The 21,125-nt window shown below is 54.2% G+C and overlaps 1 protein-coding gene across 7 annotated transcripts; it reads left to right on the top strand.

Annotated features, from left to right (window-relative positions):
• The first annotated feature begins 1,426 nt into the window (after positions 1-1,426).
• On the top strand, positions 1,427-20,602 carry ARHGEF40 (Rho guanine nucleotide exchange factor 40). 7 transcript variants are annotated; one of them, XM_021940978.2, is made up of 24 exons: positions 1,427-1,561; positions 4,171-4,368; positions 5,059-6,304; positions 6,456-6,623; positions 6,769-6,889; positions 7,484-7,580; positions 7,687-7,767; positions 7,897-8,013; positions 9,312-9,407; positions 9,508-9,623; positions 10,019-10,145; positions 11,765-11,887; positions 11,978-12,121; positions 12,614-13,224; positions 13,350-13,584; positions 13,938-14,024; positions 14,881-15,096; positions 15,799-15,969; positions 16,721-16,898; positions 18,048-18,152; positions 18,367-18,510; positions 19,003-19,145; positions 19,885-19,931; positions 20,069-20,602. In XM_021940978.2, exons 1-23 carry the CDS (start codon positions 1,559-1,561, stop codon positions 19,924-19,926), a joined length of 4,569 nt encoding a protein of 1,522 aa, XP_021796670.1. In that variant the 5' UTR covers positions 1,427-1,558; the 3' UTR covers positions 19,927-19,931; positions 20,069-20,602. The 7 variants fall into 7 exon arrangements, 6 of the variants coding, with proteins under 6 accessions (XP_021796670.1, XP_021796673.1, XP_017816488.1 ...); XM_003901510.4 differs by having other exon boundaries at positions 1,472-1,561; positions 19,015-19,145; XR_001904658.3 differs by lacking the exon at positions 18,367-18,510 and having other exon boundaries at positions 18,732-19,145.
• Positions 20,603-21,125: the final 523 nt, after the last annotated feature.

Below are 21,125 nucleotides of genomic sequence, written 5' to 3'. Positions count from 1 at the left end.
TTGCTCTGTCCTTTTCCAGGCTCAGCGGAGCGGAGAAAAAGGTGGAGGTTAGCGTCCAGACGAGGTGAGAGAAGAGCAAGTCACCTTGGCGGCTCCCCCGCCTCCCCTCCCGCTTTCCAACAACTGCCCAGAGGCTCCGGCCTCCGAGGAATTGCAGGCGAGGCCGGACGTTTTCTCATCATCGCCCTCCAGCTGCAGGGGCACAGGCGTTCACGCCCCTCCGGGGACTATTCGGCTTTCTGATCTCCTCTCCTCTCCTTTCCGTCCACCCTTTAGAAGGGCTCACGGAGCTGCGGGGCTTCCCAGTGCCTGCTCAGAGGCCAGGCAGGGCATCTCCCCGCCGTGCCCGTGCCTCTCCCCGGGCTCCTGGGAGACCTCCATCCGGCCTTCCTTTCCCATTCAGACACGGTCGGGGGACGCTTGGGGTTTGATGAGGGAGTGAGGCTAGAACTTTCGTAACTAGCCCACCCCGCTTTGTCTCCTGCGCCAAATACCCATCTCCACGGCCACGAGCCCTAGCGGCCCTGCGGGACGCTATAATCACCCCAACAGAAGGAAGGGGCTGGCATCCAGTACCGAATTCTCGAACTGGAGGCCTGGTGCCTTCCCTCTTCTAGCCGAATAGACAGATAGGGATGCGGAAGGGAAGGGCCACGGAGGAGAAAACTCAGAAAATGTCCGGCGAAATGCACGCCCTCCATGAGCATCCCGATCCGGGAACCCTGCCCCCTCGGCCACGATGTCCGCCCCCTATCCCAAGCCTTCGCTGCTCCCTGACTCCCGCACACTCCCGCCTTCCCCAGGCAACACAGAGGAGCCCATTGTCAGCCCAGAGGCTCCAGGCCCGAGGAGATGGAGGGAAAGGAGGAGGGCGGGCAAGCCCCAGGGGGATTGGGGAATCCCCTGATTCCCGGCCTTCCGCTCTCTGCTAGGCAGGCAGGGGCCTGAAGGTCTCATTTGAGCCCCGGGTCCTGCCAAAGTCTAGAAACCGATGAGAGAAGAGGGTCCCGGGCGAGTTAGAGCGGGGAGGCTTTCCAGCCGCAGGAAGACCCCAGTTCTGGGAAGGGGCGGCACAAGGGAATTCACGCACGCCCCAGCCTTTGGAGCATCCCTTGCCGAGGCTAAACTGATCCCGCGGGGAGCGAGGCGGTGGCGGGAAAAGAGGGGCATCCTCGGCTGGGCGGGCCTCCGAGGGTCAGGGTCGGGGTTACCCGCTGGAGGGCGGGGCGGAGAAGAAAGAAGGTTGCCGGTGAACGGGACGGATAGGCTGGGGACGCCCGGGGAGCGGCAGAGAGTCTCGACGCGGGAGATAGAGTCCCGACAAGGGGTCCCGCGCGGAGGCGGGGGCGGGCGCTGAAGGGCGGGGCGGGGAGGGGCGGCCGTCTCGGCCCTCCCTGGCGGGGCCCCGCGGCCTGGAAGCCGGAGCGGGCCGAGCCGCCACCGCGGCCGGAGCTGTCCCTTAGCCAGACCCGGCGAGACACGAGCGGCGGGAGGGAGGCGGTGGCGCGCCCGGCCCCGCCCGCCCGACCAAGCGTCGGACGCGGCCCGGCGCCGAGCCATGGTGAGTCCAGCGTCGCAGCCCCCTGGGTCCCCTCGGCCTTCGCGCAGCCCGCTCCGGGCCCCCAGTCCCCAGCCTGGTGCCTCCCGATCCTGCCTCGGACTGTTCAGCGCTCCTGGGACTCTCCTCCCTCCCTTCCCCCCTTCTTCGATTTGTCTGTTCGTCTGCCCGACTGTTTAGCTCTGTCCCCACCGAGTATTGCCCTCACCCTTTCTTCCTCCTCTCCTCCGCCTCCTTCCCCATCCTCCCTCGGGTCTCTCCCCTAATCCACACACCTCCCCGCTCCCCGCCCTCCTCTGTCCTGACCTGTGCCTTTCTTTCCTGGAGCTTCCCTCCCCCTCCTGGTCCCAGCTCCTTACCCGCGGGAGACCCCTGCGGGTTGGTCCTGCAGCGTCCCTGGAAGAGGCCCGGCCCCTCGGGTCATGAGAACTGACCTGCATGGAACCACCATTTTCCATCCCTGTCCCCAACCCGGTGAGGCAGGCCCACCCATCCGGCCCTGGGGGACCGGCCACAGCTGTGGCTGGGACGGGGCCAGGGGCATGGCCAAAGAGGGAAATTCCCGCAGAGAAAAAGGGCTGCCTCAGGGTAGTTGGGGGTGCTTAGGGGGAGCTCACAGAACCAGGGGGCGTGACACTGCCAGAGCCGACCGGAGTTTGTGGGGGAGGGAAGTGCCCCAGAGCTCTTGCTGCAGGGAACTGAAGGGCTGCCTCAGGGCACTCCTGCGGCAGAGAGTGGGGAACATGAGCCGGAGCGCCCTGCAGGGAGTAGGGGACCCTGGCAGAAGCAACTTGGGGCGCTGGAAGCTGGAGGGTACCGCTAAGAAGAAGCCCACACCAATAGGAGTGAACACTGCCCTGGGAACTTTCACTGCAGAGTACTCTGAAGCATCGCTGCAAGAGTGGGCACTGCCAGAGAGAGCGCCCACTGCAAAGAGGGCGGGGGCATGGCCAAGGGGGCGCTCCCTGCAGAGTGAAGGAGGGGGAGAGGCCTTGCCAGGGGGAGCTCACCGCAGGGAGTGGAGGAGGGGCAGGGGCACTACTGGGGCCGCCCCTCTACGGAGGGAAGGGCACCCTCTGGCAGGGAGGCTGGAGGAAAAAGAAAGAGGAACTGGGCCAGGGAGAGCTGACTCAGTCTCTCTGGTCTCCTCTCTGGTCCCCGCCGGCAGGAGGCTGGGTCTCCGTGCTCCCGCCCGCCGCCTCCCTCCCCAGACCCCTCCTCCCCTCCTGCCGCTGCTGTTTCCTGTGGCTGAGACTCTCGCTCAGCCATGAGCTCACCGCCCCTAATGGGTTGCAGCTGCCTAGCTGCTCAAGCCCTAGCTCCGCACTCCAGGCCTTGGAGCAGACGGCCCCACTCTGCCTCACCCCCGGCCATCTCCACCTTCCCCCCACCCACGCGCACTGCGTCCGCCTGGTCCCGGAACACTGGGGGTCTGTCTGCTCGCCCACACACCTTGGGGCCGGGTCTGCGCGCTGACGCGCTGAATGTCCCGGTCTCTGGAGTGGTTGCCCTAACTTCCCAGACGGTCGAGACAAACTGGATGGAGGAGCCCAGAGAAAAATAAGCTATTTTGTTTTATGGCAAAGGCAAGACATGGGGGTAGGGCAGGTAGAGACCAAGGTAAAGGCTGCATTGAGTCTCCCCTTCCCCATTTACTGCAAAAAAAAAAGAAAAAAAAAATTCCGGTAAAAGGAACTTCAAAGACTGTCTTAAAAGAGAAGTTTGCAAAGGAATAGCCCAAGGGGTGGTTGTTTAGGTTGTGGGATGGAGGAAGATGTCTCATTGACTCACTTAGGGAGGGGAGTCTGGATGAAGCAGGGCTGAGTCTTTTTGAGACTCCTAGTGGAGGTTGGCAGAGAGAGGTCCCACTGGAATCAGAAAAGATCAGCTCTAATGCATACCATCAAGGCCTCCTCTTCCCTTCCCACAAGTTCCTTTTGTGACTTTTTTCTCTTTCAACTGCCCCCACCCAGTTCTTTGTAACCCAATCCCACATGCTCTAGGATTGGGTGATTGCTTCAGAGCCACTGTGGGAGAGGGAAGAGGGATGCTAGAAAGACCCAAGACAGTCACAGACAGTCTTTCCATCCTCCTCTTTTCACCAAATGACCATCTCTCTTTCACCAAATGATCATCTCTAGGACATAATTGTGGGTGATGCACCTCCACTTAAGATGGGGAGCTCTGGATGGTGTGTCTTATGAGAAGGGATTTGCAGGATGGCTCACCCCCTCAAGTTCTCAGCCATAAGCTCAGTCCCCTGATAGCCCAAAAGCCTGTCTTTTCTCTCCTACGAAAGGTCTATGCAGTCACCCCAACTCACGAGCACCCGGAACAGCCCTGATTGGGGGCATTCACAACAAATTCTCTCTGGATCTCCAAAGCCAAGGTCTCAGAACTTGAGTGTTGAGTGCCCTGCCACGCTTGTGCACTCCGGCCCAGCCCCACTCCCATTCTGGGCTCATCAGCCAGCATTTCCTGAGTGCCCACTTTTTGCACACATTGTACAATGGGGGCCTTGGAGAACACAGCCACCCCCAGACCAGTGCAGCTCCCAAGGAGCCGCGATTGGGTGATCTCTAGGGATCTGTAGCCTGGTCCTATCTCTACAGGAGCCTGAGCCAGTGGAGGACTGTGTGCAGAGCACTCTCGCCGCCCTGTATCCACCCTTTGAGGCAACAGCCCCTACCCTGTTGGGCCAGGTGTTCCAGGTGGTGGAGAGGACTTATCGGGAGGACGCACTGAGGTACACGCTGGACTTCCTGGTACCAGCCAAGCACCTGCTTGCCAAGGTCCAGCAGGAAGCCTGTGTGAGTGGCCGTGCATCACTATTCTGCCTTCCCCAAGATCCACTGCCACACTCTACAGACTAGCCAGGCTGACTAATTCCCCCACTAACCTGGAGATACAGCCTCCCCTAATACTGATCTCTCCAGAGTCACTTAAGCCTCGTTCTCTGACCTCCCACAAACTTTGACCTTCACAGGCACTGACCATTCAGACACTAACACACACACGCACACATTCATCTTCCCCAAATTCATCTTGACCCCTGAGAAACACTGACCCCCAAAGACCCTAACTCTCCAGACCCAATTCCAGACATTTTCACCCCCTCATATGAATTTCTCAAGATACTAACTCCCCCGTACATGAGTCAACAGAGATCCTTCATTTCTACAGATATAAAGACTTCTAAGAGTCTTTAACTTCTCCAAGACAATGGCATCTGCTGACCACGTCTTGGTAATGATTCAGTTCTTACCCTCCCACACACGGAACTAGCTTCCTAGAGAAGCTTCCTACCACCAGGAGACCGATCGGTCCCAATCCCTTCCTCTCTGCCACCTGAATAACCCAAATCTCCCCTCCTGCTCTCCTGAGAGTGTAATCTTCCAGGCATAGGGCTGGTCCTGCCTAGGGTGGGCCCATTCTAACCGCCCTCTTCTGCTGGCTTCTTCAGCAGAGGCCTGAGTGCAGCCTCCCATCTCTCTCCCCAGGCCCAGTACAGTGGATTCCTCTTCTTCCATGAGGGGTGGCCGCTCTGCCTGCATGAACAGGTGGTGGTGCAGCTAGCTGCCCTACCCTGGCAACTGCTGCGCCCAGGAGACTTCTATCTGCAAGTGGTGCCCTCAGCTGCCCAGGCACCACGACTAGCACTCAAGTGTCTGGCCCCTGGGGGTGGGCGGGTGCAGGAGATTCCTGTGCCCAATGAGGCCTGTGCCTACCTATTCACACCTGAGTGGCTACAAGGCATCAACAAGGACCGGCCAACAGGTCGCCTCAGTACCTGCCTACTGTCTGCGCCCTCAGGGATTCAGCGGCTGCCCTGGGCTGAGCTCATCTGCCCACGATTTGTGCACAAAGAGGGCCTCATGGTCGGACATCAGCCAAGTACGCTGCCCCCAGAACTGCCCTCTGGACCTCCAGGGCTTCCCAGCCCTCCACTTCCTGAGGAGGCGCTGGGTACCCGGAGTCCTGGGGATGGGCACAATGCCCCTGTGGAAGGACCTGAGGGCGAGTACGTGGAGCTGTTGGAGGTGACGCTGCCTGTGAGGGGGAGCCCAGCAGATGCTGAAGGCTCCCCGGGCCCCTCCAGAGTACGGACAGTACCCACTCGCAAGGGTGCTGGAGGGAAGGGCCGCCACCGGAGACACCGGGCGTGGGTGCACCAGAAGGGCCTGGGACCTCGGGACCAGGATGGAGCACGCCCACCCGGCGAGGGGAGCAGCACTGGAGCCTCCCCTGAGTCTCCCCCAGGAGCTGAGGCTGTCCCAGAGGCAGCAGTCTTAGAGGTGTCTGAGCCCCCAGCAGAGGCCGTGGGAGAAGCCTCTGAATCTTGCCCCCTGAGGCCCGGGGAGCTTAGAGGAGGAGGAGGAGGCCAGGGAGCTGAAGGACCACCTGGTACCCCTCGGAGAACAGGCAAAGGAAACAGAAGAAAGAAGCGAGCTGCAGGCAGAGGGGCTCTTAGCCGAGGAGGGGACAGTGCCCCACTGAGCCCTGGGGATAAGGAAGAGGCCAGCCACCAAGAAGCCCTTGGCAATCTGCCCTCACCAAGTGAGCACAAGCTTCCAGAATGCAGCCTGGTTAAGGAGGAATATGAAGGCTCAGGGAAGCCAGACTCTGAGCCCAAAGAGTTCAAAACAGCAGGCGAGAAAGAGCCTCAGCCCTCTGAAGCCTGTGGGCCTACAGAAGAGGGTGCCAGAGAGAGAGAGCAGGAGGGGCCAGGCCTCGTGTGTATGGCAGGTGAGATGACACTGAGTGAGGTTCATGGGGAAAGGGCCAAAGCAGGTCGGGCCTATGGGAGGGGGCAGGATGAGGAGCAGGGTTACGCTGGGAGCAGAACAACCAGAACCATCTTAACTTCAGTCCCATTTTTCTGCCTGTGTCTGTGCAGGACACGCAGGCCCAGAAGGCCTCCTGTCTGACACTCCAACACCTCTGCTGGAGACTGTGCAGGAAGGAAAAGCGGACAGCATTCCAGAAGAGGCCCTTCCAGTCTCCATCTCTGATGACCCTGATGTGGCTTGGGACTTGATGGCATCTGGATTCTTCATCCTGACAGGTCAGTGGGCATCAGTGGGTGAAGGGAAAAAGGACTGGGAAAGAGAAGCAATTGGGTGGGCTTGGGGACTGGGGGAGGCAGGGTGGAAGGGAGGTAGGCTTGGACTGCTCCCAGCCAGGACAGCCTGGCCGTTTTGTGTCTTCAGGAGGGGTGGACCAGAGTGGGCGAGCTCTGCTGACCATTACCCCACCGTGCCCTCCTGAGGAGCCCCCACCCTCCCGAGACATGCTGAACACAACTCTTCATTACCTCCACTCACTGCTCAGGTAACCGAGGCCCAGTCCTGGCACCCTGGACACTAACCTCCTGGTTCATGAGGACCCTCACCTCCTTCTTCTCAGGACACTGACCTTCTGATCTCTAAGGACACCTCCTTCTTCAACCTTCAGATTTCAAGTCATTGACCTTTGGCCTTACTGACCCTGACCTCCAGCTTCATATCTTCATTGATCCTCAAAAGCAACACTGTTGACTTTCACTGTCTTCCAACACTACCAAGATCATCAGGACATTGGTTCACTTATTCAACAAATATTGATTGAGCACTGAGTACCTATTAGGCACCATACTACAGGCTGACATTGAATGCATGCCATTCCAGAACAGAATTCTGAACTTTCCAGACCTTAATTCCTTGGCCTAGTAGCCATATGAATATAGACTCCCAACTGCTAGGCCACTTCCTCCTGTACACCCATCCCAGAATTTGGCCCTTTGCCCATTTCTTCCCAAATGTACCAGCAACTAATATCTCCTGAGGACTATTAACTAAATACAGACCCTGTATGTCTGCCTTGCTTTATCTCCTATCCCCCAAAACACACACACAGCAGCCTCTTTGACTCTTCCTGCTCCCACAGGCCTGATCTACAGACACTGGGGCTCTCCGTCCTGCTGGACCTTCGCCAGGCACCTTCACTGCCTCCAGCACTCATTACTGTCTTGAGCCAACTTCAGGTAACCACCCCTTGAACAGGCAGTTCCCCTGGATCCTAACTCTTCACTAGTGGCCAGTCCAGGACACCCAATTGCCCAGTTTAGGGTTATTCTTCTCTGCCCTTAGGACTCAGGAGATCCTCCCCTCGTTCAGCGGCTGCTGATTCTCACTCACGATGACCTTCCAAGTGAACTCTGTGGATTTCAGGTTTGAGCCCTTCATTCCTACCTAGTTTCCCATCAGTAGTGGAGAAAGGAGAAGAAGCTGGCTGGAGCCCCAGGCTGGTTTCTGAGTCCTTGGGTGCCCAGGAAGAAACCCCTGCCTTACCCTCTACAGGGTGCTGAGGTGCTGTCAGAGAATGATCTGAAAAGAGTGACCGCGCCAGAGGAGCTGCAGTGGGAGTTAGGAGGTCACAGGGACCCCTCTCCCAGTCACTGGGTAGAGATACACCAGGTAAGCTTCCCCTCTAACACCTAGCATCCTGGGAGCCAGGAATGGCCCAGCTGAAGACATTCTAGGACAGATGCCAGGTCCAGGACATACCATGGGGTTGCAAAAAAGTGGTTTCCATTCCATTCAATTCAACAAGTATTTATGGCTCCCAAATCATGAGGAAAACATGTGCACTGTGCCATGGTCTACTGGGGAGATGGGAGGAGTATGTTAAATTATTATTATAATTACTATTTTTAGACAGTCTCGCTCTGTCACCCAGGCTGGAGTGCAGTGGTTCGATCACAGCTTACTGCATCCTCCATCCTCCAGACTCAAGCGATCCTCCCACATCAACCTCTTGAGTAGCTGTGGCTACAGGCATGTGCCGCCACACCCAGCTAATTTTTGTTTTTTTTTTTTTTTTTTTTTTTTTTTTGTAGAGATGGGGTTTTGCCATGTTGCCCAGGCTGGTCTCAAACTCCTGGACTCCAGTGATCCACCCGTCTCAGCCTCTCAAAGTGCTAAGATTACAGGCATGAGCTACCGTGCCCAGCCAAATAAATTATTAATATGACATTAAGTAGTACATGATTTTTGCTGGGAGATAAATCATGAAACAAGTAGAGAAGAGTGCAAGATAGTGTCATTGGGTTTCTGGAAAGCACTGAGTCAAAAGGCTGATTCTTGTTCCAAATTACTTTACCTCACTTGCAGAAATAGTGCCTTTTCTGTACCCGCTCCTTGCACCAACATCCAGGCCTCGGGATCTTCATCAGTGAAGTGTAACAATCACAGTATAATTGCTAAAGGTCCTTCCAGCACTTATCTCATGTAATTCTATGAATATAAGTGTTGTGAGTATTCAAGAAGAGAGAAATAAACATGATCTGAGCTGAGTATAAAAGAGGGGTCTGTAGATGGTCTCTAAGTTTTGCCTTTAGTGTCAAAGGGGAAATTGACATGAATAGGCAGAGAGAGGGGGTTTGACAGGGTGAAGCCCCACTGAAGACAGAGAGAAAGGAAGGTCACAGTTACCAAGCTGTGCAATGTGCCAGGCCCATGCTAGTTGCTAAACTGGCATCATCTCCTTAAAAATCACAGAAGCCTTTCTTATCCTGACTTTACAGTTGAGGAACTGAAGTTCAGGAAGGTTTCTGGACCTGCCCAACATCATACAATTAGTTAGCAACAAAGTCAGGAACTGAATTCAGCATTGCCTCCATAAAAGTCTCTGGGGCTACCTCACCCCAACCCTAGGGCTTAAGTTCCTTCTTAAACTCTTAATCCTCAACTCCATCCCTGCGTGTGGGTTTCAGGAAGTGGTAAGGCTATGCCGCCTGTGCCAAGGTGTGCTGGGCTCAGTACGGCAGGCCATTGAGGAGCTGGAGGGAGCAGCAGAGCCAGAGGAAGAGGTATGAAATGAGATGGGACAATGGGGGGATGGGATTGGGATGGGGCTGGGGTGGAGACTCTCTGGTGGAACCCCAACTGGCAACTGCTCCCTATCCCCAGGAGGCAGTGGGAATGCCCAAGCCCCTGCAGAAGGTGCTGGCAGATCCCCGGCTGACGGCACTGCAGAGGGATGGGGGGGCCATCCTGATGAGGCTGCGCTCCACTCACAGCAGCAAGTACGAGGGATGGGTGTGCGGGGGCAGGTGGAAGTGGGAGGTGGAGACACAGCCGAAGGCTGCCAACAAACCTTAGCTGCCAGACCATTCTTACTGTGCATGTATCTGGGCAAGATACCATGCTTTTACACTTACTGTCTCATAACCCTCACAACATCCTTGTGTGCCATTTACTATTACAAATGAGGATTTGGAGGATCAGAAATGTTAACTGTCTTGGCCAACATCAGTCAGTAAAGAGTCAGGATTCAAACCAAAGCAGTCAGGGTTCAGCCCATGCTTTTGATCCATGCTGCTATGCAGCTTCTCATGTTTGCATCCCTCGGAGGGATGGGAGGACAGAATTGAGGGGCTCAACAAAGGAAATGATTCATTCTTTCCTGCTCCTTCCCCAGACTGGAGGGCCAAGGCCCAGCTACACTGTATCAGGAAGTGGACGAGGCCATTCACCAGCTCGTGCGCCTCTCCAACCTACACGTGCAGCATCAAGAGCAGCGGCAGTGCCTGCGGCGACTCCAGCAGGTGAGCCAGGACTCCTATGTTCCTCTTACTCGGCCTGGGAGTATGGCCTCCAGCACCTTTCCCGTTGGTACTTATAGTTGATGGTGTTCTTCTAGCCTGGCTTGGTTGAATGCCCCTCCCTGTCTCCTCACCTTTGTTGGTCAGTGTGAGATTCAACAAGAGGGTGGGAGCATCGTAGCACCAGTAAAGAAAAGCCAGGTCTCCCCCTCCCCACTGTTTATGCTTGATCCAAGATGCTGAGAGATTGTGAGAGATGCTCAGCTGCCCTAGGGGCTTCTGAAAAGAGCTGATCAACTCTGGAGTGCCTACCTCCTTAGCTGAAAAATAATAAAAGTCTATTGATACCAGCTCATTAGTTACACTGCCACACATGCACCCTTAACTCCTTATGTGATGTCATCTCTCAGACCTGAGGTCGGAAAGGTACCACCTCCCTCCACCTTGGAAGGAGAGAGCATTGAAAGCCCCTAAGAGAAACTACAGGCTTCTTTGTGGGGAAGATTCAGGAATAAGGCTGGCTTCTCTGAACCTTGATTCTTCTCTCCTGGGGTTAAGAGCCCCATAGGGATTTGCTCTCCACCACACCATGTAAGGTAGAGGGAGCTTTGAAATCTGATTGTTCCTCCTTAGCCCCGAGCATGGTGAGTGGACACTTTATGGACCTGCAGGTGGGCATCAGAGGAAAGGTCATCTCAGGGCCAGTGCTAAAGCGGGAGCCGAGACTTTCTGTTTCCTAGGATTTCTTCGTATTGGCTTCCTCTAAGCCAATATCCTAGAGATGGGTTGCATCTCCTGTTTGCTTACCTGCTTATTAGCTGTTTCCCCAACTGGTTAAAAACAAGATTTGGAATCTAAAGTGCTCAGCTTGAGTTCTAGTTCTGCCATGTGTAAGATGTTGGACAAGTCATGAAGCTTCTCTGAGTTCCCAAGTCCTCATCTGTAGAATTGGGATAGTAACAATTAACTCACAACGTGGTTAGAAAGATCAAATGAATTCAGCAAAGGACTATAAAAGTGGTTATTGTTGGCACTGGATATTAGGAACAGTCTCAGACTTCTCATCCTCAGGCTGTCCCACCCCTAGCTTCCAGCCTTTCTTCAGAGGGAAATATTATCATCACTTTTTGGTCAAATATCTCAGAACCAGCATGAGAGTTTGTATAGCCCCATAATAGGCAATTAAAGCTGGACACATACACACACACCCCTTCTGTGCTGTTTCTCCAGGCTTGGTCCCTGCGACCCTTGCCCACCAGTTGCCAAGGCTTAGTGAAAGCCGTCAGTCATCCATATGACCCTCATCCTGCCTTTGGTTCACCCCAGTTTGATGTACTTCACACTCGGGCATAGCTCTGGAACTTTGACCCACCTCCCTCAGTACTTTCCACCAGCCCAGCTTCCCACTCATCTGGCACCTTACTGAAGATTTCTTACTCGGTTTTTCACTTGACCCTTGTGGAAACTATTACCATTCACTGTTGTCATTCCCACATTGCAGATGAGATGCAATAGTTCACTCAAGGTTCTACAGATTGGTGTGGTGGGGCTGATGCTGGATCTCAGCCCTTCCTTGCCTTTCCACTCCATGATCCCCTACTCTGCCACTCCATCTGCCTTAGGTGTTGCAGTGGCTCTCGGGCCCAGGGGAGGAACAGCTGGCAAGCTTTGCTGTGCCCGGGGACACCTTGTCTGCCCTGCAGGAGACAGAGCTGCGATTCCGGGCTTTCAGCGCTGAGGTCCAGGTGAGAAAGGGCAGGAGGGCAGGTGAGAGGAGGCAGGGGGAGACTACCTAGGAGTGAGGACCAGGTCTGAGAGCAGCCTCCCTTCTCCAGGAGCGCCTGGCCCAGGCACGGGAGGCCCTGGCTCTGGAGGAGAATGCCACCTCCCAGAAGGTGCTGGATATCTTTGAACAGCGGCTGGAACAGGTTGAGAGTGGCCTCCATCGGGCCCTGCGGCTACAGCGCTTCTTCCAGCAGGTACATGCAGAGCCTTTTCCTTTTGTTCCCCCCATTTCCATTTCTTTACTTCCTTTCTGCCTGGAGAGGCTAATCAAGTTGTTAAAAGCGGAGGCTGAGGAGCCCATCTCCTTGGTTTTGACTCTTAGCTCTGCCACCTGGTTGCTGAATGACCTGGGACAAGATACTAAACCTGACTGTGCCTCCATAGATCTACCTCACAGGGCTGCTGTGGGGATTACATGAGGCAATATATAAAAGCCATTAGCCCAGAGCCTGCCACTCATAAACACCATATGAGTACTGGTTATTCTTTTATATAGGCTCTTCCATCTCCATACCAACTCCAAGTGACATGGTTAGGCAGTGATGCTGGAACAGTGAGAAAACGGGGAGAGTGATGGGCATTGGGAAGCCACAGGCAAGAGGACAAGGGCTGTCGTTGGGCATCCTTTGTGAGCAACACAGGCCCTTACCCTTTCTCTCCCATCCCCAACCCCTTTGATTTTGTAGGCACATGAATGGGTAGATGAGGGCTTTGCTCGACTGGCAGGAGCTGGGCCGGGTCGGGAGGCTGTGCTGGCTGCACTGGCCCTGCGGCGGGCCCCAGAGCCCAGTGCCGGCACCTTCCAGGAGATGCGGGCCCTGGCCCTGGACCTGGGCAACCCAGCAGCCCTGCGAGAATGGGGCCGCTGCCGGGCCCGCTGCCAAGAGCTGGAGAGGAGGATTCAGCAACACCTGGGAGAGGAGGCGAGCCCACGGGGCTACCGACGACGGCGGGCAGACAGTGCCAGCAGTGGAGGGGCCCAGTGGGGCCCCCACAGCCCCTCACCCAGCCTCAGCTCCTTGCTGCTCCCCAGCAGCCCTGGGCCACGGGCAGCCCCATCCCATTGCTCCTTGGCCCCATGTGGAGAGGACTATGAGGAGGAAGGCCCTGAGCTGGCTCCAGAAGCAGAGGGCAGGCCCCCACGGGCTGTGCTGATTCGAGGCCTGGAGGTCACCAGCACTGAGGTGGTAGACAGGACGTGCTCACCGCGGGAACACGTGCTGCTGGGCCGGGCAGCGGGGCCAGACGGACCCTGGGGAGTAGGCACCCCCCGGATGGAGCGCAAGCGGAGCATCAGGTGAGATCCCAGCCCAACTGGTGCCCAAGAGGCAGACCCAACTGCCCAGTAGGAAAAGAAGGTGATATTGTTGGGGGTAGTGGCTCCCTCCCACACCTCCTCTGCCACTCCTGTTGTGCCTGCAGTGCCCAGCAGCGTCTGGTGTCTGAGCTGATTGCCTGTGAACAAGATTACGTGGCCACCTTGAGTGAACCAGTGCCACCCCCTGGGCCTGAGCTGACTCCTGAACTTCGGGGCACTTGGGCTGCTGCCCTGAGTGCCCGGGAAAGGCTTCGCAGCTTCCACCGGACACACTTTCTGCGGGAGCTTCAGGGCTGCGCCACCCACCCCCTACGCATTGGGGCCTGCTTCCTTCGCCATGTGAGTGATCCCCTCAACTTCTTCCAAGTGCTCTCTCTTCTCTGTTCCAGCCTCATCCATCTGTCCCTCTTTCTCAGTACCCACAGCCCTCTCCTCCCATGTATGGTCCATGCCATTGGGGCCCAGCCCTGTTCTGTGGGCACCTCTGCCTCTACTCAGCCTCTGCGTTCCTGCTCTCAAGGGCTGCCTGGACTATGCTCTCTCCACAGGGAGCCCTTCCCTCCCTGGCAGGCAGAGTGCTCCCTGGTGACCCATCCCTCATTTGGGCTACAGAGAGGATGGAGAGGGGGAAGAGAGAGGTTTGTCTGCACAGACCTCGCTGGAGACACCTTATCTGTTCTTTACTGGCACAGGGGGACCAGTTCAGCCTTTATGCACAGTACGTGAAGCACCGACACAAACTGGAGAATGGTCTGGCTGTGCTCAGTCCCTCAAGCAAGGTAACTTTTTCTCCAATCTTCAGAAGAAAAGTAGAGGGGCCAGGAAGACCTAAAAACCCACCCCAAAAATCCCACAGGGAAAAAAGCTTTCCTGGATGTGCCCAGGAACATCACCTACCAATCATCTCCTAGAATTGCCGAGGGTGGGACAAGCACTGGACTGGTGAGGCCAGGTTCTTATCCAGTCCACCTGAGGGACCAGGCAGGACTCCTGACTCGTCTGGGCCTCCATTTCCACATCTGGTAAAGGGGGGCGATAGTCACTATAGCCAGCTCACAGGGAGGATCTGAGCAGCAGAAGAGCTCACATCAAAAGACGTACAAGTGACTTTAAAAGTTCAAAGCCAGTGGCCCAGCGTGGTGGCTCACACCTGTAATCCCAGCACTTTGAAACCCCGTCTCTACTAGAAATACAAAAAAAAAAAAAAATTAGCCAGGCGTGGTGGTGAGCACCTGTAGTCCCAGCTACTCAGGAGGCTGAGGCAGGAGAATGGCGTGAACCTGGGAGGCGGGGCTTGCAGTGAGCCGAGATCGCACCACTGCACTCCAGCCTAGGTGATAGAGCAAGACGCCATCTCAGGAAAAAAAAAAAAAAGTTCAAAGCCAGAGAGTACAGGAGATTACTATTTTGATTCTTGTTCCATTTCCCTTCAAGATATAGACGATGATTGCTGGCCTGCAGGCCCCCACCTGCTTTCTTTCCAGGTGGAAGGGTTTTGCCTTACTTTAGGGAGCATCTGGGCTTCATCTATACCCAAAAGCCTAGGGTATCACCCACCTACCCCCCAACCCCTGAGCTTGGCCCCTAGAGGCTCCAGCCCTCCCCTCATCCCTGTCTGTGTCCTTCTCAACCTAGGGCTCCATGGAGGCCGGACCTTACCTGCCCCGAGCCCTGCAACAGCCTCTGGAACAGCTGGCTCGGTATGGGCGGCTCCTGGAGGAGCTCCTGAGGGAAGCTGGGCCTGAGCTGAGTTCTGAGCGCCAGGCCCTTGGGGCTGCTGTACAGCTGCTTCGGGAACAAGAGGCCCGTGGCAGAGACCTGCTGGCTGTGGAGGCGGTGCGTGGCTGTGAGGTGAGGCCCTGGCTCCAGTCACTGCTGCTCAAACGGCCCAGCCCTGGCCTCAGAAGCCATGTAGGTTGGTGACAGGAGAACCAGGCTCCAGGTCAGAGGGCCCCAGGCTTTAATTTCTAACCAGCTGGGTGGCCTTGATTGAGTCACTGAACTTCACTGGGCCTCACTTTCCTCCTTTGTAAATAAAGAAGCTATGTCCTCCCAACATCCCATGTTCCTACATCCGCCTTGTACTCTCCCGTTCCTTTCCTAATTGTTATCTTTCCCCACCTACCCTATACTTCCTCCTGCACCTCAACACCCAGCACATACCTTATCTCGTCTACCTAGTCTTTTTCCAGCCCTGAGGTTCCAAAACATGTTGGAATCCTATATCCTCCTCTGGAATAGACCTATTTCCCTTTCAGTTCTTTGCTGATTCTCTTCCTGGATCCCCAGCATGCAAAGGCTTCCCCACAGGCGGCTATAAACCTTACTATGCAGTGCACCTTGCCATCTTCAGAAACAGGGCTGTGCTGCTCAGCTGGGTGTGCTGTGCATGGTGACCAGTGGATGGACTCTAGGCTGAGGGCTTCCCTGACTTCCTGACCCTGCCTGAGAACCAGTGCGTTAGGCCCCTTGCCCTATAAATCTATTTTTGCTCCCTATAAAATACAAACAAAGGGCCCCTGGGCCAACCACTTTTGCTTTTCCTTTCTCCAGATAGATCTGAAGGAGCAGGGACAGCTCTTGCATCGAGACCCCTTCACTGTCATCTGTGGCCGAAAGAAGTGCCTTCGCCATGTCTTTCTCTTTGAGCATCTCCTCCTGTTCAGCAAGCTCAAGGGCCCTGAAGGAGGGTCAGAGATGTTTGTTTACAAGCAGGCCTTTAAGGTACAATTCCTGGAGTGAGTGGTGGAGGTGACAGGAAGTCATTCCCTTCTTGAGAACTCAGGATGTTCTGGAAATTCAACCCCAACACAGGTTGAGAATCTGCATCATCTAGAATAGGCTTTGGCTTGTAATCGACCATCAAGTTAGGGTGACAGGGGATGTTGGAAGTCCCTGTCACTGGTCTGCCTCATGAGGTTTTCCTTATCATTCATGCGGAAGCCTTAGGAGGCATTCCAAACCAGACTGGAAGAGGAACTTTCCCACTAAGGACACACATGCCTTTGGAATTAGGGTTGGTTCCTAGGGCATGAGGAGAAAGCACGCTATACTTTGACTAAAGAATCCAAGAAGAGGCAGGCCTTGCTTTAGGGAAACAGCCTTGATATCCAGATAAGCATTTATAGCAACCTATGGTCCTGGATCAGGCAGTGTGGGGTGGATTCTAAGGGTTTCTAGACTTTGTACCCCCTGCATGAGTATAGCATAGAGGAAAAGGCCTGGGTCCACTTCCAGCTCTAATAAGCTATGAGAAGCCTTTGTGCAAGTTGCTTCATGTTTCTGGCCTCATTTCCCCTTCTGTAAATTATGGTTGTTGTGAAGACTAAATGTAGAGCACTTGGCACATGATAGGTGTTGAGCAAACGTTTACTGAACATCCATCAGATGCCAGGCTAAGCCCAGTGCTTGCCATGTGGCGCCACCCAGCCAGGACTTGCTCTGTCTTCACCCACTGCCCTCTGCTCTTCCTCAGACTGCTGACATGGGGCTGACAGAAAACATCGGGGACAGCGGACTCTGCTTCGAGTTGTGGTTTCGGCGGCGGCGTGCACGAGAGGCATATACTCTGCAGGCAACCTCACCAGAGATCAAACTCAAGTGGACAAGTTCTATTGCCCAGCTGCTGTGGAGACAGGCAGCCCACAACAAGGGTACTGGGCAGAGCTGAGGAACAGGGTGCTTGGAGTCAGGGTTATAGCAGGGTTTTCTGGAGAGTATGGGGACTGCTTGGGAAGACAGTTTATAGGATGAAGAAAGAATGGCTTGTAAGAAGATTCAAGATTTGGCTTGAGAGAAATTACTGAGGTAGAAATAAGCCTAAGATATACCAAAAAGAAAGAGAAAGCTGGCAAATTTCAGGGAAGCAAGAGCAAGTAGGGGTCAGGTGCAGTGACTCACGCCTATAATCCCAGTGCATTTTGAGAGAGCAAAGTGGGAGGATTGCTTGAGGCCAGGTGTTCAAGACCAGCCTGGGGACATAGTGAGACCCCATTTCTACAAAAAAGTTTAAAATTAACTGGGCATGGTGGTGTGCACCTATAGTCCTAGCTATTTGAAGAGTGAGGTAGGAGGATCAGTTGAGCCCAAATGTTCAAGGCTACAATGAGCTATGATGGTGCCACTGCACTTGAGCCTGAGTGACAGAGCAAGACTCTGTCTTTAAAGGATTAAAAAAAAATTTTTTTAATAAAGCAAATGGCTGGAAAAAGAAGGTGAGAAACCACTCACTTGGATTTAAGAACTGCTGCTACTTGCTGTGTGACCTGGACTAGTTTTGTTTTTTGTTAGTTTTGTTTTTATTTTTGACTTTTTGCTGGGTTTTACCTTGGTTTTAATTTTCTGAACTTCATTCTGCTCATCTGAAAAATGAAATAGTAATGTCTTCATCTTAGTGTAATAGGGATGATTAAGTAAGGTGAAATATATGGAAGCACCTTGTAAACTGTAAAAGTATGTAAAAATGTGAGGGTTTTTTTTGTTTTGTTTTGCTTTTTTTTTTTTTGCTCTTAATACCCAAGATGCAGAGTAGAAATCAGGCAGCTGGGATGCCAAATGGGCAGGATGCAACATACTGGAGAGAAGAGCCAGATATCTGAGGAGGAAGTCACACCATCATTGCCATCCATGTTGTGATAGTCAACAGGAGGAGTAAAAAGAGACACGAGAGGAATGAAAGGGAGGAATGAGGGTTGGAAAGGAGCAAAACAAAAACAAAAACAAACCAAAAAAGTAAACCATGACGTGCTAGGGCTAGAGAGAAGGGCAGGAAGAAGTTGGTAACAAGTGTCCCTATTCCCCAGAGCTCCGAGTGCAGCAGATGGTGTCCATGGGCATTGGGAATAAACCCTTCCTGGACATCAAAGCCCTTGGGGAGCGGACGCTGAGTGCCCTGCTCACTGGAAGAGGTGAGGGCCATGGTGCTGGGGGGTGGCCCCCAGGAGTGAAGACCTTGACAATGAGGATACAAAGGGGAGGTGTGGTGGAAAGTCAGGAAGGGCATCTCGTTCCCAAATCAGTGGGACTGGCTGGGAGGCCCTCTGTGAGACTGAGGGTCATTCCAGGGAGCCAAGAGGGCTTTCCCACACCAGCACCCCACCCCCCACTCCCCACTCTCTGCAGCCGCCCGCACCCGGGCCTCCGTGGCCGTGTCATCCTTTGAGCATGCCGGCCCCTCCCTTCCCGGCCTTTCGCCGGGAGCCTGCTCCCTGCCTGCCCGCGTCGAGGAGGAGGCCTGGGATCTGGACGTCAAGCAAATTTCCCTGGGTGAGGCACCTCTGAAGGGGTGGCTCCCAACAGCTCGGTCATGGTGGTGATGTTCAGGCTGCTTGCTGCTGAGCAATTCCTTTTTCTAGCCAAGTAGCCCAGTTGCCATGACAACTATGTACAGCTTCCCCACTGCTAAAAGAACCTTCCGTCTGGTTGCTAGGGTGATGCTTACAACAGCCTGTTGCTAAGAAGCACTTCCTCTGTACTTCTCTCTCTAGCTCTCCTTGGGTTTCTATGGAAACTGCCTCAGCTTCCTGTTGTACCCTCTTGGTTCACCACGGCAATCCTTATAGTTTCCTGTCGCTTCTTCCCTGGTTGCTCTAATGATGCTGCTGACAATTTCCTGCCTCTTGGTAGGGGGTTCCCTTGCAACTGGATCGCTATGGTGACTTACAGCTTCCTGTTGCTATGGAGCTTTTTCTTCCCTGATGGAGCAGCTTGGTTGCTTAAGGTAATCTGGAGGGATTCTATACTCTGCTCTCACCCTAGCTTCCCCTTCAGCCCCAGAAACACTTGACTCTTCTGGAGATGTGTCCCCAGGACCAAGAAACAGCCCCAGCCTGCAACCCCCCAACCCTGGAAGCAGCACTCCCACCCTGGCCAGTCGAGGGATCTTAGGGCTATCTCGGCAGGTAAGTTCCTACAATGAGGCTGGGAACGAGGTGATCTCTTTGGCTGCTTTCTGGGTGGGCTTTTCTGATCTTTCAACCCCGGGGGGTTGGGGGAAAACTGTGAACCTGTGCTCCTAGCTGAGGCTACAGACTGGATTTATTATCTTGTCTACCTTTCTCCTCTCCCCGGGACCTGGCTAAGAGGCATCAAGGTCACAGGTTAAAAGGAATCTTAAATAAGGAGTATAGTGCTGGGGTGGATGGAAAGGGGAGAATGACAGTGGCCTGGCTTGAACTTGGGTTAAAATGGCAAAACTCAGGCCAGGTGAGGTGGCTCATACCTGTAATCCCAGACTTTCAGAGGCTCAGCTGAGAGGATCACTTGAGCCTAGGAGTTCAAGACCAGCCTGGGCAACATAGTGAGACCCAATCTCTACAAAAAAAGAAAAAAAAGTTTTAATTAGCTGAACTTTTGAGGGGTGCACACCTATAGTCCCAGCTACTCAGGAGGCTGAAGCAGGAGGATCTCGTGAGCCCAGGAGGTTGAGACTTCAGTGAGCCACATTTGTGCAACTGCACTCCAACCTGGGCAACAGTGAGCACCTGTCTCTAAAAAAATAAAAGTAAATAGCAAAATTCAAGGACTTTGGGTAGGAAAGAGAGATGAACTGACAGGCTTGTGGGGAGGGATGAAGGGAAAGAAAGCGAGAGAAAGACAAGAAATATGTCCCTAAATTCACTGTAGTTTCTCTCCCCCCAGAGCCATGCTCGAGCCCTGAGTGACCCCACCACGCCTCTGTGACCTGGGTGAGTCAGCATCCCCAATTTCTTCCACATCCAACACTCCTTCCGTCTTGCATGTACCTTCCTTCCTGTCCCCAGCTACTCGGGAGTCTGCTTCTTCCCTCTCCCAACTCATCTCCCTCTTCTCTCCTGGCTTCTAGAGAAGATCCAGAACTTGCCTGCAGCTTCTCCTCTCAGCACACTTTGGGCTGGGATGGCAGTGGGGCATAATGGAGCACTGGGCGATCACTGAATTTCTTCCCTCTGCTTCCTGGACACAGAGGAGGTCTAAGGACCAGAGTATTGCCCTGCCACCACTATCTCTAGTCCCTCTAGCTTGGTGCCTTCTCCTGCAGGAGCCAGAGCAGCCACATTGCTTGCCTTCATACCCTGGAGGTGGGGAAGTTATCCCTCTTCCAGTGCTTTCCCATCCTGGGCCACTGTATCCAGGACATCACTCCCATGCCAGCCCTCCCTGGCAGCCCATGTTCTCCTCTTTTCTCACCCCTTGACTTTCCCTGAGAAGAATCATCTGTGCCAGGTCAACCGGAGTTCCCGGTGACTCCATTCTGAGGTGTCACAAGAAATGAAGCTATGCAAACTATAATAGGAGGGTGCAACAGGGAACTGTAGACTTTATATATGTAATTACTGTTATTATAATACTATTGTTATATTAAATGTATTTACTCACACTTTGCCTCCAAGGAGCTAGAGTAGTCCTCTGGATTAAGGTGATAAATAACTTGAGCACTTTCCCTCAACCAGCCCTTAACTAGAACACAGAAAATAAAACCAAGACTGGAAGGTCCCCTGTACCCTTCCCAGGCCCAGAGCTGACTGTGTGTGAGCCTGGGAGAATGTGTCTCCTCCACAGTGGCTCCCAGAGGCTCCAGACACTCTCTGAAGCTCCTTCTCCCACACTGCACCTACTCCTTGAGGCTGAACTGGTCACAGACAAACTGGGATGCAGCACAGTCCAGCAGTTCTCAAAATGAGGCCCTCAGGCCACAGTAGGTGAGAACTTGATTGGCTATTTGTTAAATGCTGATTCTTGGACCCCATCAGAGCTGCTGCATTGAAACCTGGGGGTGAAACCTAATATTCCGCATTTCTTATCAAACTCTTTGGGTGATAACTAAATGTCTGAAGAGGTGACTATTTCCTGACAGAAGGGCCCAAAGAGAGGAGCAGGACATAGGTAGGCAGACAGACACA

The sequence above is a fragment of the Papio anubis genome, chromosome 7, assembly GCF_008728515.1.
Source record: "Papio anubis isolate 15944 chromosome 7, Panubis1.0, whole genome shotgun sequence".
In the NCBI taxonomy this organism is placed as follows: Eukaryota; Metazoa; Chordata; class Mammalia; order Primates; family Cercopithecidae; genus Papio; species Papio anubis.
The sequence above is the reverse complement of the archived record's forward strand: the minus strand, read 5'-3'. Positions and strand labels throughout refer to the sequence as shown.

What these genes read in the sequence shown, in the direction of transcription:
- ARHGEF40 (XM_021940978.2), top strand. An exon ending in TGGATTCTTCATCCTGACAG is followed by an intron (nt 6,624 to 6,768) that starts GTCAGTGGGCAT and finishes TTGTGTCTTCAG; the next exon opens with GAGGGGTGGACCAGAGTGGG. An exon ending in TTTACAAGCAGGCCTTTAAG is followed by an intron (nt 15,970 to 16,720) that starts GTACAATTCCTG and finishes GCTCTTCCTCAG; the next exon opens with ACTGCTGACATGGGGCTGAC.